This window comes from Lampetra fluviatilis, chromosome 16, assembly GCF_964198595.1.
Source record: "Lampetra fluviatilis chromosome 16, kcLamFluv1.1, whole genome shotgun sequence".
Taxonomy (NCBI): domain Eukaryota; kingdom Metazoa; phylum Chordata; class Hyperoartia; order Petromyzontiformes; family Petromyzontidae; genus Lampetra; species Lampetra fluviatilis.
In genome coordinates, this window is record NC_136290.1 from 13,580,480 (window position 1) to 13,595,436 (window position 14,957).

The 14,957-nt window shown below is 51.8% G+C and overlaps 1 protein-coding gene across 3 annotated transcripts in view; it reads left to right on the forward strand.

Annotated features, from left to right (window-relative positions):
• The window catches only part of FBXO3 (F-box protein 3), a 119,266-nt gene that overhangs the window by 54,801 nt on the left and 49,508 nt on the right, over positions 1–14,957 (forward strand). For all 3 annotated transcript variants that reach the window (XM_078863795.1, XM_078863794.1, XM_078863796.1), the window contains exons 6-7: positions 11,360–11,399; positions 13,714–13,798. In XM_078863795.1, the coding sequence (XP_078719921.1) occupies positions 11,360–11,399; positions 13,714–13,798 (125 nt within the window). The remainder of the gene's footprint in view (positions 1–11,359; positions 11,400–13,713; positions 13,799–14,957) is intronic.

The window sequence follows — 14,957 nt, forward strand, 5'->3', positions numbered from 1 at the left end:
CATTTAATTATTACCCCACCGCTAGCGTGGCCCCGGTTATATTCAAGAATTAGTTCCCACTTGTCTTGTCGCCGCAGCCTCGCTGGGATTTTCACATCCTTGCGTCCGTGTTTGTAGATGAGCGATAGGCAACGGATTGCACGTCCGTGCGTTGAACTTCTTTCGCACCGTACGTAGCCGACCGTGCTAACCGGAGGTGCGGGGGGGAAGGAGTCGCCTCATCGTAGGAGCGAGGATGTGAGCGGATGGCATCGCTCCGTCTCTGCGCTGGACGTGCTCTCTCTCTCTCGGGCACGTTCTCCCCTCTTTTGGCGGCTACCGTTGTGTCGTGAGTGTCAACGCCTGGTCCCATCATCCCTTACCTGTTGACGACGATTCTCCACACCTGTATTCCCAATGTCGATTCTTTTTTTCTCACACACACACATAGCTTGGCTCTCCCAGTGCTAAGTGGTATTGTCAGCCTGCGTTACATTTAAATGTCTGTATTACAGTAAACGGTTTGTCGGCTTGCTAATATTAACATGGATTTTAATAATGCATGGGTGGCATTTGGGTTGAAATGTCCCTTGTAAGTAAATTAATAAAAATGCAACTTAAAATAATTTTAAATTATCGGTCAATCCACTGCTGCTTGACGGCATGCTGATGTCATGCCAAGCTATTGGGGTTGTGTTTGACCATATTGCGCCACGCTGAATCAAGACCGCTGTGGTTGCCGCTCGCCGCTGATGTCAGCCGTGGCTGGGAATCAAAATTAGATCTCCAGACGTCATCAGCATAGCGCTCAAACCGTTGCATCACGACTGCCCCATCTGGACTGTGGGATCGATAATTTGAAAACGATTGATGACAATAGTAACATATCAGGTCATGATAATCCATCGAGAAGCAAAAAACCTTCTTTTGCAGACGCATGTTTTATACCCGTTTCGCAAAACGAGCACGCAAGTGGGCGGGTGGCCAACATCTCACCCGGCCGCCTTTGTCTCACCAGTTGCTGATGTTCACACACCGCATCGCACCAGCTACTCGTTTCAGGCAGAGTCGACCTAGGAGAGGCCCACGACTGGTTGAGCTATTTGTCACCGATGTAGTGCTGCGAGCGGGAATCGAACTCGGGATGGTGGGTTCACAGAGCAAGCGCCGACCGCTTGTGGCCCGCTTCCCCCCCTCCATCCCCACCCTGTCCTCCCCCTGGTCACCCCTACCGTTCGCGAACGGGGTTAAGGGTTAACAAAATAAATCTCCGGGTCATTTGAGCGGCGGCGGTGGCGGCGGCGACGGCAATGACAAGTTTGCTCCGAGTGGCACGGTCGTAATGCGGAGCAGCACAACAAACGAGAACGGTGTGTGCTCTGCGCCGAGTGCCGAGAGGAATTTCTGCCAATCACTCTTACGCGCATGCCCGCGCGCCCGTGCTCGCGCAGCCTCCGCATTAGCTTCCCGATCGGGGATTTGCCCCGAACAGCGGTGGCGTCGCCGACGGAAGTGCGATCCGAACAGTTGCAGATGGTGACGCCTGTAGGAACGGGTGATTAATCACGGCGCATTATGATTTCCAGCTCCCAAGTGGATCTGCGATTTAAAAATAAATATATATTATTGTTGCTGTTGCTGCCGCTGCTGCCGCCGCGTGCTACATTTGATAAATCTTGCTCCACTTGCTCGCTCTCCGCATCTCCGTCGCGTAATCTATTAAGTTTTTTGCCGAACGCGCTCATTGCTCGGCGTTCGCTGGCTGTCGGCCTGTGTAATTTGCGGGAAATATGTGAGAGAGTATATAATATGTACAAACAAATGATGTATTTGCAGTTGTTGGAGTTTGGTAGGGTTTGTGGCTTGTTCTGACGTTTTCTGCATGAATCATCGTTAAGACTCGAGAACACTTACGCCCCAACACTAATGTTGCGTTCAGCAGCTTTAATTGGGCGTAGCATGCACTCGCGACTCGCTCCAAGCGCGTAAATAATATAAATGTTAGCGACGCATCGATTCGTCAATTACGATCATTAATCAGGTGCGCTAATTGTCCGTGCGAGATAGCCAATCGTTTCCAATATCTACAAATACATTCGGCGCTGCGACGGCGGTGTGGCGGTCAGGGCACCGTACTCGAGAGGTCAGAGGTCGCCGGTTCGATCCGCCCGCACGGCAATTGGAACCTCGTGCAAATTAGTTACGTTCTTAAATCCTCTTCACTGCCTCCGTCCGTCCGTGCGTCCGTCCGTCTGTCCGTTTGTCCGTCTGTCCCTCCCAGCGGTATAAATGTTTACGCCGCAGTTAGTCGATTGGCGGGTCGTGCGTGGTGGGGTGAAGTGTGGGTGCTCCCTCCTTCTCTTCCAAGACATATTGCCAGTGTGGTAGAGTGAGCCGAAGGCTGCAGATCTGCACCGGTCACCGCTTCGTTTCGGCTCGGTGCGGGTGAACGAAACGTTACGGAACTGGATTCTCAAGAAAATAACAACAAAAACGCACGGAAAAAACGGTGCAAACGAGATGTCGCGAAACGAGCGAGAGAATTGACTCTGCCATCGAATTGTTCACCCCTGAATTGTGACAATTGATCAAATTGCTGGGTGGGTGGGTGGGGCGTGCTGGGGCGTGGGCGGGGGTGGCCAGGGGGGTGGAGGGGGTCGCGATTGAACTGCTACACGCCTACTATCGAAGTTCGAAATGTCTCCTGTCCGGTTTGGAATAATTGCGTAAAACCAAGCTGTGAGGGCTGATCATGTGCATCTCGCATTGGTGGGGGGGTGGGGGGGCGGGGAAGCAATAGCGACTTGAGGCAAGGGGGGACATGGCTTTGCTTGCTTTGACAGCTGGCCGCTGGGGGGTTATTTAATTGTGCCTGAGCCCGGAGAGCTCGCATCGCTTCTGTAGGTGACCGAGACAAAGGAGCAGCCCCTGCAATGTCTTGCACACGCCAATGCTGGCGGAAAGTTTGCCTGCACTCGTGGGTAATTTTTTGGCCAATTAATTGACGCAGCCTTTTGGAAGAGGTTGGAGTTGCCGACACTTTACCCCACCACACGGCACCTGCCGGTGGTGTTGGAGGGGCGGGGGGAGGTGGGGGAGATGGAATCGAACCGGCAACCTCGGCAGTCCAGTGCGCTGACCGTTCCACCACTGTGGCAGCATCCACGTCTTGTATAACGGCACACAGTTATTGCTTTGTTGCGCAGCGAAATACCAGGTGTGGTATTGAACCCTATCGTGTCACTTGTGCTCTTTAATTAGCTTCTAGCGTGCAGCACTTTCGTTTGAATCTTGGCAGTGATTATATTTCTGTGGGCTCTGCGATGCAGCGCGGCTGTAATGGGAAGTTCTCCCACGTTTTTGGCGTTATGTTTTGCTCGCGTTTCAAAAGGGAAAAAAGTTTCTGCTTGGCAAATTTTCCGTTAATTTGGCCAGTGCACGGAAGAACAGGAAAAAAAGTATTTGAGTGAAAATGTACGTCCAGTTTTATTTATTTTTTCTTTCACTTAAGCGAAAACACGCGGCGTTGACAGCAACTGTTGGGACAGCCGTACGGGCGACGGCGGGAACAAAAAAACACGAGTCAACGGGTACATTTTTGCGACCTGTCGCGGCGTTACGAAAATTCGCGCAGACGGGACGCACGGTTGCGCGTAGGCGTGCTCGTCAGAGAGCGAGGGGACGCTTCCGAATCCGCTTAAACGCTCGCTCGCTCGCACAATCAAATGGTTACGGCTCGTAGAGAGACCACTGCTCCGCCGTAATATTTCAAACGTGGCCAATAATTTTCCGTATTCCGAAAGTGACTCCCCATTGTTTTTTTTTTCAAAGCAGGGCGTTATAAATAGATTTTTTTTTTCTTTGTCCCTCCTTAACTGCGCCAAATTGATTTTTTTTCCTAGTGGCTTGCGGCATTCATCAAAGTGTCTCTCGCCCGCTATACGCGGTTCGCTGCGCGTTAACCCTTAAACACTCCGCGAGCTGCTCAAAGACGTAGACGGAAAGAGAAGCGAAGAGACCGGCGTGCGTGACGCTGCCTGCTCAACGTGGCACAGTTCGTTAGCTCTGCCGCGCGCCCCAACGCCGTCGCCCGTTGGGGAATTGTTTCCGTTTTTGCCGAAAAGGCCGCCGAGTCAACCGCCGCTCCTTAAATCAAACCTTGGCTCGGAGCGAGCGCGCTCCGATTGCTCAGATGCGTTCGCCCGTTTGCCGTTTTTGTCCTCTCGTTGATTTCCGGCAGAGTATTTATTTTTGCTGCCGTCGCAAGAAGATGGTGGAGGGGGTGAGGGGGGGTGGCGGTTGAAATAAATAAAAATAAAGCCACTGGGAATGTTCGTCCGGATGCCTTGCAGCGTGGGGGCCGCGGGTTGCTGCAGGGTGCCCCCTGCCTTGCCACGCCGTTGCAGAAGAGGTGGTGGTGGTGCAGCTGGCCGCTAGTTAAACTTGGGCATGCACATTAATTCAGGGTTGACAGAATTATCGCTGGGGCTTTTTGGCGTGGGTCATTGCATTGCCTTGAGACGCGGGGAGGGGACAGACGCTGTGCCCATCGCTGCCACCTCCCTTACCTCGCTTACCACCCCAGTACCCCTTACGCCCCCTCCAACCCCCCCCCCACACCATCCCCCGCTTCCCCCTTGGCACCTGCCCGCGAGCATCTCCCCCGGGCCGCTAAATTGCAACAAAAGCCTTCGAGGGAGAAAGGGTGTCACGCAACGTCCTTTTTATGCTTTTTCACGGGGGCCTGCCAGGGAAAAATGTCAGCGCTGTCGTGACCTTCCAGACTTGCCCCCCCCCCCCCCCCCCTTTGTGTCCATGTCAGAGGCAGGTGCCGTGCGCTCGCTCCCGCGCCCAGCGCCGAATTCGCTCGCTCGCGTGAGCCCCTGACTCCGCAGTGGATCAATCGGGAATTCAAAGGCGAGAGTGACGTCCCTGACTTTTTTTTTTTCCCTCCTCGCTCAAACGAGCCTGCGACCGACAACGGCGCTCGCCTCCCTTGCGCCGGCCTTGATCTATGCGTGAGATTCCACATTCCTGTGGCAGGGGGACGAGATTTTCAAAAAGGATTGATCACTGGTTGGTTTTTCGCACACAGGCTTTGAACGTAAGTGAAATTCCGCGTGCTTATAGAAGGCGCCGGGTGTCAAAAGAATGAAGAGTACATCCCCACTGGCAGTGGAAGGACTCATCCCTGCCTCGCAATTCAATTAATCTTCACGATTCAGTCTCGCGATTCGCCTCAACGATAACATTTTTTGTTATCGTGATTGTAGCGGCCTCTGGTGGCTGCAGAGGACACGACGAAGAAACAACCGCAGCAAATACGAGGCGAAAGAGATCGGTACGAGCTCCTGCAATGTCGCGAGCTTAAACATCGCTCCGTAGTCTGAGCGTCGGTGCGTTGCCACGTCGCTGATGCCCGCCAGCTGGCGCCGCCTCGTGAGGTGGATTGGAATGATTGAATTGAGAACAATTGGTTTGGAATGATAAACGGCCGCTTCGTAGCAGTTGGCCGCGTCATCGAGGCCTCGACGTGCGGACCGCAATGTCGCTACGCACGGCGATGCCGTTCGTAGGTTAAGGTCGAGAAGTCATCGAGGTCAAAGCCATTAACGTCACCGTGATGTCTTCTGCTAGCACCTGCAGTTGCCGCCGATGCGGAAACCAAGACTTTATTTTATGTAAAGTGTAAACGACGACACGGAGAATTGTTAAACGCTGAACGCCTTAGTTACACGGTCGCGGAATTAGAAACGTGGACATTGACAAAGGCAATCGGACTCCGGGAGCTGAGAAGTGCGCAAACAAGCAGGGGCGAAGTGCACGCTTAGATTTACGCTCGGGAGACAGGAAGAGGCTTCACATTGATGAGAGAACGATCCCTTGTTAGGGACGTCATACGGTCTGCTGAGGAATGGTGCCTGGGCCAGTGCAGAGCACGCCGCCGGAGGAGGTCACGGTTGAGTCTGACGGCAGTGGCAGCCAGAAGGTGGACCTTGGCTTGCGGGCCCGTCTGCCGCGGGGGGCACGGACCGACGAGTTTGGCGCGTGCGTACGTGCGGGGAGCTCGATTGATCGATCGCCGTTTCGTCACGCGACCGTGAGAGGTAGTGACACCGTCGGGAGGCCTTCATCCAGCAGTGGATCGATCGTGGCCGACGACGATGATGTGGTGTTAGGAAGACGTACAAAAAAATATGTACGCTATTTCGCAGCAATTTAAAATGTCGTTGGAAAATGCCACTCTTTTTGAACGGTGCGTTCGCAATCGCTGCCACACGCACCAGCCACAGCTGCGAGCTGGTAATGAAAGTAAATTGATAATTTAATAAAGGAATTAAACAGTATATATTGCGTCCAATATTATTCTGGTCAGCGATCGTAGCCCAGGATTTGCCCATGGCTGTCTTGTCTGCTCTTGATTCTGGCTCCCTTTTTAACCGTTAAACACTTTGCGACGTGAATGCGCACTCCCCATTAGATAGAGTGCTCCGTCGATCGACTTGATTTTAAACCGAACCTCTTGTATTACCTGCAGCTAATTACCGCAGCGGCGCGCACACCTTGCGGCCTAATGAAAATTATTGAGCAAAAAAAAGGCGAGGCCTCGCTTCCTTTTCGACAAGAACGGCCAAACCGGGGGGCGGGCGGGAGAGCGGGAGAGCGGACGGGCGGGTGGTGGTGTCGCCTGCCGGAGGAAGTGAAAGCCGTGTCGCAGACTCTCGGGTTAATTACCAGTGCCGAAATCCGCCAAGGGTTGAGCTAATTTCTAATCGTCTGACAGTCGACACTGTCTGCTCCTCCACAGCCGCTCTAATGAAAACCTAACATGGGATTACACAGGGGGGGGGGGGGAGCTCGGGGGGGGGGGGAAGCAGCAGGGAGGGTGGTTGGGGGTGGTGGGGTGGAGGGAGATGGAAATGACTGGCACATTTGAACCCATAGCCTTTTGCGGAGGCAGGCTTGAATGATTGCTGGAAACCCGGCCGTACATTGCCGTGTCCAATTACTGCCTTGTAGGCCGTGGCTGGCCGCTGCTGGTGTATCGAGGATGCTGGATTTTTTGTCGTTGTTGCTTTTTTTAGGATCGTCAATGCTTCTTATTTTTTTTATTTTTTCAAATAGCAGCACATCTCGATATTGCAGGTTTCTTTAAAAAAAAAAGATGGACAGATCGAAAATAAAAAGAGGATAAATCTTCTGATCAATATCGCGGTAAAATTGTGTGTTTGGCATTTTTAAAGGATGCTGCATATTGATTGAAAAGTTTAAAATTGCGGCACTTTTCCAGAAGTAAAGTTAAGCAGCTGAAAAGGGGTTAACCTTTGTAGAATGTTCGAGAGATTTCAATTGAGTAGACATTTTAATAAAATTGAGGCATGTGCTCTCCCAGTTTTTGTTGAGGAATATTATGGAACCTTGCCCCTGTATCACCAAGTGACACGTCAAAGTAATTGAGTCCATTGGGCCTCCCACTGATTGACAGCTTGCGGGAAATATCATAATGCCATTATAACACAAGTCCCCGCAAGAGGTCATCCGTAATAAGGCGTTTTCTTTACAGAATAGGCACGATGGCACAGAAACCACTTACGCAACTGCTCCGTGGACAAAAGAACGTTTTGCCTTAACCTATTAACAACAGGAGTAAGTCTTAATTGCTTTACCTGTAAGGCTTTGGTGGTGAGGAGGATGATGATGGTGGTGGTGGAGGTGGAGATGAGGAGACCTTCTTGACAGGCGCGTGCTGATCCCGCTTCACCCCGCAGCGTCGTTCCAATTGCCGTCGCTCCCAAACGCCGCTCCGCCAACGGCCGTCGCTTCGACTCGTCCATAATTAATTTTTCTCACGGATTCCGCCGCGTAATTTGTAAATACAGATGGCAGTTAATAACGGAAAGTAATGGCTTAAATAAAAGTTAACCAAGTCGATGAAAATTTAATTGGGGTGATTTATTCGCGTACGCTGGGAGAAAGAAAAAAAACGCGGCGCCTGTAAGCAAAGACAAAGATTTCACCCCTGCCCCCCCCCCCGCCCCCACACCCCTAAGAGTATTCTTACAGACTGGTGGAGCAAGCGCTGTTAGTGAGCGCCTATTAACGTCCAGCATACCGCAGTGGGGGGTGGCGGGGGAGCAGTGTGGTCAGCACCATGGACAGCTGCCTCTGTCTGCACCGGTGCTTAATGTTTTATATACCGCACCACACAATCATTTCAGGCGGAGTATGGCCTAGGGGAGGCCAACGAGCTGTTGAGATTCCACTCGCTGCCTATGTCCATTGCCAGGTCACTGGCGTCGTACTGCGGTGCATTCGCCGCTGCCCCAGCCCACCGGTTGCCATGCTATATTCACAAACACACGTGCGCGCTGCACACTTGCAGAGCATGCACGCACGGATTAATTTTTGTTAAGTACTCTGCATTTACAGGCATAATCCTCGTGGCCCAGACAAGAGTGAAGCCACCATTGAATTGGTAAGCCGTTTACGATGACATTTGGAGTGGCTCCAGTGTTTCCCGACGATGGCGTGCTCGTGATGGTTTTATTTGCCCTACGTAATTCATGGCCGCACACGTGTGTGCGCTGCTTGTGTGGATTTAGAGAAAATACAAACTTCTCCATCGCTCGTGTTTGATTATACCCATCCATACTCTCCCCCACCCCGCCCCCTGCCAAGGCCCCCTCCCACCATCCCCCCTCCCACCACCATCTCTCTTTTCTTGCTTCCGCTAACAGCAGCCAGCGCATTCCAAATCTGCCGTTTATCTCGCGCCAAATTTAGCGTGACGCGTCGGGGTATTACACTGAACCAGTGCCCCGTTAACTCATTCACCTATAACTCACCGAGCGTCGAGCTACAAAAAAAAACAACGGCTCCGTGTTGGCTTCCGCTGCCAGTTGTGGCCTAGCTGGGCACGACGCGATGCAATTGGCCATGCGCCGGGGGACGGTGATGAAAATGATCGAGCAGACGACACGTCCCTATTATTAACCGGCAACGCCGACACCAAATGGTCACGGTGAAGCCCAACCGCCAAAGCGCTCACCGGATTGCCGTTTGTATCTTTTTTTCCTCCGGGCGGCACCTTTTTAATTACGCCGCGGCGCTGTTATCTCTTTACGGCAGGAAATTCTGATGAATCCCGCAATGAATCGCTGCCACGTCGCTGAACGTACTGGCTTTGTCCGGAAACCTTTAATCACTGCTGAAAGCTGGCAATATACAGTTGTCCCGTAACATTACGGGGTTATTTTAGGGAGTTGCGAAAATTGCCTGTAGCTGAGTAGATTATATCGTCGGAGACGGTTTTACATGTCGGGTAATTATCCTCAACAGCCTGGCTACTGAGCGGCAGCAGTTATCTCTTTTCCGGTTGGGTTACTTTAAACAAGAAAGAAATAGTCACGCATATGCAACGGCTTCTGTAACCCCTTTCCAAAAATGACATTTCTCCTGCCCACACTGCCCCCCCCCTCCCCCATATTTAATTAGCGCAGTATTTAATTAGCGATGATAATCTGTAAGGCTTCAAGCCGCTCGAGGAAGTGAGGTCACGCGGCATGTGCGATGGTTGCCGTCGTCTTCGCTCTAGTGGACAAGACAAATAATATTGTTAGTGCAGTTTTTTTATCGCCATATTCTTGGTGGGCAAGCCTGTTAGTTTATGGTAGCCGGTCCTCTCTTCGTTAAGTCCCCCCCCGATAGCGGCAGCACTCACGGCTAAAATGTAGTTGGATGATCGTGTATCCCCTCTCTCCCTCCTGCCCCCATTACAGACAGACAGACGGGCAGAGCTAACGCGTTAACGCTGTCAACCTGTGCCCCGGATGTTGTACGAAATCGTACACATTTTTGAATGTTTAGCTTCTTCCTATGAACAGATTATAACGAGGCCTTCTTTGTGCATATTTATCGAGGCTGGTTATCGTCGGTAATCCTCGTGGTCGTGGTGCCTCAATCCCTGCAATCCTCAGAACGTGCTCAATGCCAGCGCGCGACTTTCATATAACAACTTGATTATTGTCCGTTGTCACTTTTCGCAAATTCCAACGGGGTGGCATCGACGGAACGGCGCTGGGCCCGTGAATAATTTTCAAAGCGGGCGCTCTTCTTCGGCTTGCATCGCGGGGCGATCGCGAGCTTTGCCAAGTAAGGGGCAGGAGCAGGGATTGAACCCGGCGCTTCGTGCGCACCGGCCGGGCGCGCGATGGCGGCGTCACTCGCACCGCTCGCTCACACCGTTCGCTCGCGCATTTTGGTTTCCCTATGACGGTTCGCTGTCACTCGACAGAGGGGCCCCGTAGAGTTGTGCGCTATCTTCATACGATTCTGAACGATGAGACCGCTTGCTGGGCTGGGTGATATTGAAAAGCACGCTGGCAATTACGACGTCTCGTTAATGATTTCTTCTTGTGTACGGGAGTCGGGATTATCTGTGGTGCGTTAATGCTGCGGGCCTGTCACGGAGCCGAATTTAAAATTCCACACTTTCATTCTAAAAATGCTTAAGTTTAAGAGTTGATTAGGCTGCTTCATTGCATTCGCCACGGTTAAAGATATTCACTGTAAAATTTTCTGATTTCACCCGAGACCGGGACAAAATGACTGTGGCTTCTGTTGAGTCTGGGAGAAAGAGAGAGCTTGAATTAATGTTAAGCTCTAAGCCTGCAAAAAAATTCACTGATGTGGAATGCCGTATATATTGGACGTCTGAAAGTGATGTGATGTGACTGCGATACGGATCCCGCTGAGGATAATTGATATGATTTCGGGAGATAAATTAAAGTGGAATGAACCATTTTGTGCCCCTTTGGGAGCCTTCACTCAAACACTGGGGAGCAAATTAACAGAGAAGCTCAGTATACGAAATCTTCAAAACAAAATATACACTTGCCTTATTTGATATTCAAATTCTCAATAAATATTTCATATCCGATATATCTCACATGCCGGTGATTTAGAACCCAGGGATTTTTTGGGTTTTTATTTATTTTACATTCCATTGTTGTTGTCGTCGTCGCTGCGTCTGCCGGTGTTGTTGTGCATCGTCTTTTGCGTGTCGCTCTTCCTGTCGGCGCCTCTGCGTGCGTGCGCGTGGCGCCTGCGTCAGCCTCGCCGGTTGACGCACGGCCCCGTCGGGAGGAAGACGCCGTTAGCCGGCCCCCGTCTCCTGGAGTCGTCTCCCTCCAACCCCCCACCCCCCAACTTTCCCCAACGCTCCTTCACGACGCTGCGGCTTCGTCGTTCCAGCGCCGCCGCGTCGCGCGAGGTTTAGCGTGCGCCGCCCGTCCGTGATTGCTCTCCGCAAGCGTGCGTAATAATTAAAGCCTCTTCCTGTGTCGTTCTCCCGACCCCCCCGCCCCCCTTTCCCCTGCAGGATCAGACGGACTATGGAGTCTTTGATCTCTTCTTGATGGGTAAGATGGGTTGGGGCTTCTGTGCTGTGTTGTTTGGGGGGTGTTGGGTGAGAAAGCAACATCTGTCTTGCCTTTTCCCCCCACTGGGAACTGAAGCTTCCTGGTTTCTTTTATTTATTTTATCCCTTCTATCTTCCTGTCTCTCTCTTCTCTCCCCCGCAGGTGAGAATCTGCGCGGCAGGCACATTCCCCATTTATTGTGCTCGTAAGGAGGGGGGCAGGGGAGGGGAGATTTAGCGTAAAGGGCATCGCCAATTATCGTACGTGTGCCAGGAAGAATCGGGGAGGGGGGGGGGTACGCAGTAACGTCGCCGTTGTTATGGGAACAATATTGTGTTAGCGTCTGCCTCCCGAGAGAGCTGTGCCGTTTGCTTTTTTTTTTTATCACCGGTTAATGATGTTAACCTTCATCGCCGCCTCCATTGAGAAAGCCCAACGATTCGAATGTTTCTCGCCGCGCCGGGGGCCCTTTCGCGGCTTCGTCTCGGGGGCCCTGGCAGAACGTCAGGCCGTGTCCAATCCGTTACGTGGGGGCCACACTTTTGCCGTCTATTAGGGCCGAAATCCCCAGATTGCGTCGAAGACCGCAGCGGCTTCTGGCCGCGCTCTTCGTCATCGTTTCTGGCTGGCTGACGTGAACGGAACCGCGGGGTGGCTGCCGCGGCTTGCAACGGGCGCAGAGAAAGCACGCCCGCCCGCCCGCCCGCACGCCCACCGCGCGTTTTCAGCTTTGCATTAAAGTTTAAAAAACCGAAGCATTTATAATTTATCAGTTTTTATGGCACCCATTCCTCCATTACATGGGAGTTCAGGAGGAGGTTTAATGCCGCACATAAATAACCCCGCAAACCGGGAAGCCTCCGACGGAGCACGCCGCTCAGAGTGGGCGGCGTGCGGTGCCAAGTTGTTCGCTTTGCGAAAAAAGTGCGGGCACGGGGAGTAGATACGCGGGTAATAGATATTTATAACGGACGTAAAACCTAACCAGTTTGGAAAACGCCGATCCATCCTTAGCGGTTCCCCGCCGTAATTCCGCCGCAGGAATTAGCGGCACGGGTAAGCCGATAGCTTCGTCGCGACGCGGATACGATTTGTTTAAGCAAACTTTTCTTATTAACGGTATAAATTCTAATCCGCGTCGGGTGTCGGTGGTGCAGGCGCGGGCCCTAACGAGCTGCTTATGGAAAGTGATTCGTCTTGCGAGACAATGATCGGACTGCGCTCGTCGAGGGAGGCTGACCCCGGGGACCGGTGCTTAGGGTTTCTGCCACGAATTAAGGGAAGCCCTGGGTTCATCTCTAGCATCTGTTGGAAATGCACGGTAGCAGAGCTGTCGGGGTTTCTATTTATTTTTATTTTCTGTAAAAAAATAAAAATACTTTTTCACGTGAGTTTATTTCGATTGAGCTGTCGACGCCGCATCGCGATCTGTTTTATATTTGCCGCGGTGAAGCAGTGCAGCGCTGCCCTGCGTTAAGACGATGGAAAGCATGTAAGCGGATATCACAGAACTACTGCCGAGATCCCTCCTCTGCTGTAAAGCAGCACTCTCGTAATGGTGGTGACGTGTTTTTGGTCACCTCTTCGGTTGTTTTCACAATGATTACTGGAAGTTTAACTTTGTTTACATCAATTGAATGCTTCATTAAATGTAAAAGTAATTTTTTAATAATTCGTTTTTAGTAAATTCTTCCCACGGGCCTCAATCCCTGTGACTCAGTCACACGTAACCCTCCTGATTTAACCAGATATTGGAAGCAAAGCAGGTTGGAGCCTGGACAGCACTTGGACGGGCGACTGCCGCTATGTATAACAGGTTGCTATAGGCTGCTGCTGCTGCGGAGATACGCGGTGTACAGCAGAGGGCACCGCAGCAAAATCTGCTGCTGTACTGCACCTCTATGCACCCACGTCGGTATTCCCCAACCCGCGCTGACGAGTGCGGTCAAGTATGGTTAAACAACTCCCACGGACCCGTACAGCATGGGCAGGCCCTTATCCAGCAGTGGATTGACAAAGGGGCTTTACAAGTAGATTGTGCACCCTGTCAGCGGCAGAGCGGGGAGAGGGGTTAACTCGGCCTATCATCCCTCCGCAGTCGATACGAGTGGCACTTTGTAGGAAGTGCTTGTCCTCTAGAGTGCCTCGACCCGCGTCATAGGAATGTGGAATTTACATCACTGGCTCAGGAATGTGAGGATGAGATGAGCGGCGATGCCTCTCTGTGGTCATTTGAGCAGAGACACCCACGCTAGACGGACATGGGGGACAATCTCCCACGCCTGCCTCCCTCTCTCGCTCGTGTCTGCCTCAGGATCTTCGTTCACCGACTGGTTCACCTCGTACGTGAACAACGTCGTCACTGGCCAGTACCCCATCCTGAACAACGAGATCTACAAGTAAGTTCCGTGGTCGCGGGGGCGGGCGGGGGGGGGCATCTGTGAAAAAGAGCTTTGTAGTTCATCGGATTCCTCCGGCACGGATACAAATTCTGAGTCTGATTCTAAAAAAGCGATGATTCTTCAGAGGAGTTACTCTGGGGATGCTGCTGCTGCTGCCTTGGCAGCGGTGGACAGGCACAGTCAGGGCAATCACTCGACACGTTCCGTGTGTCAACAATACCACCTGTGTGTGTGTGTGTGACCTTAACAGGAAAAACATTAAAGAGGCGATGTTTCGGGTAATGGACCTTCTTCATGGCACATTGCCCAAAATGTCGCCTATTAGAACGTTTCCTTTTAAAGCCACAGAGTTATTGAGCAGTGTGTGGCGTTCTTAATTCCTAGATGGGTGGGGGTCGGTTTTTTCGTGCAAAACTGTGGGCGGTCTACTCACATTTGAAACCACAATTCACCATTTTGGAAGTTCATTTCACCGTTTATCATAAAAAAATTGACGAATGATGCCTTCGTGCGGTGATTTGCATTTTCGTTGGCGAGAAGGGTGGATGATTTCAGCCATTGTGGCTTTCGAGTCTGAGAGAGGGGGGCCCAGATTTATGGGGCACTTTTCCACTTTTTTTTTTATTACCTTTCCCTTTATCAAAAATTGAATGGCCAATTTGTGTAACTCACGCGTGATCAAAAAGTTAGACTTGCCGATCCCTGGCATTACCAATTCATGTAACAGCCATTTGAATTCCTGATGTGACCAATTAAGTGACTATTCCAGACACACACAGCATCTTGTGGGTTTTCAGCCGCAGAACTGCCGCAGCCCTCTCCCGTCTTCTCAGCTTGTGCCGCGTGTTGTTCAGCACGATGCCCGACGTTTTGCACCCGCGTGCTCTGGGAGCTTCTTCAAGAACCCAAGAAGCTCCCGGGGCATGTAGGGGACCCAGAACGTCTTTAAGACGTTCGCGACGAAGCGAATTCTGTTGGCGAAAAAGCTCCCCCGGCACGTGGAACGAAACGTCGGACATCGCACGTCACGATCTAAAGAACACACGTCGGGTGAGCTGTGACCATTCCGCATGCCTCTCACGTGAGCCTACGCTGTGGGAGAGAGGAAAAAACATTTGAAAAAACATTGCTCGTTTACCACCCTTTGGCCCCGGTT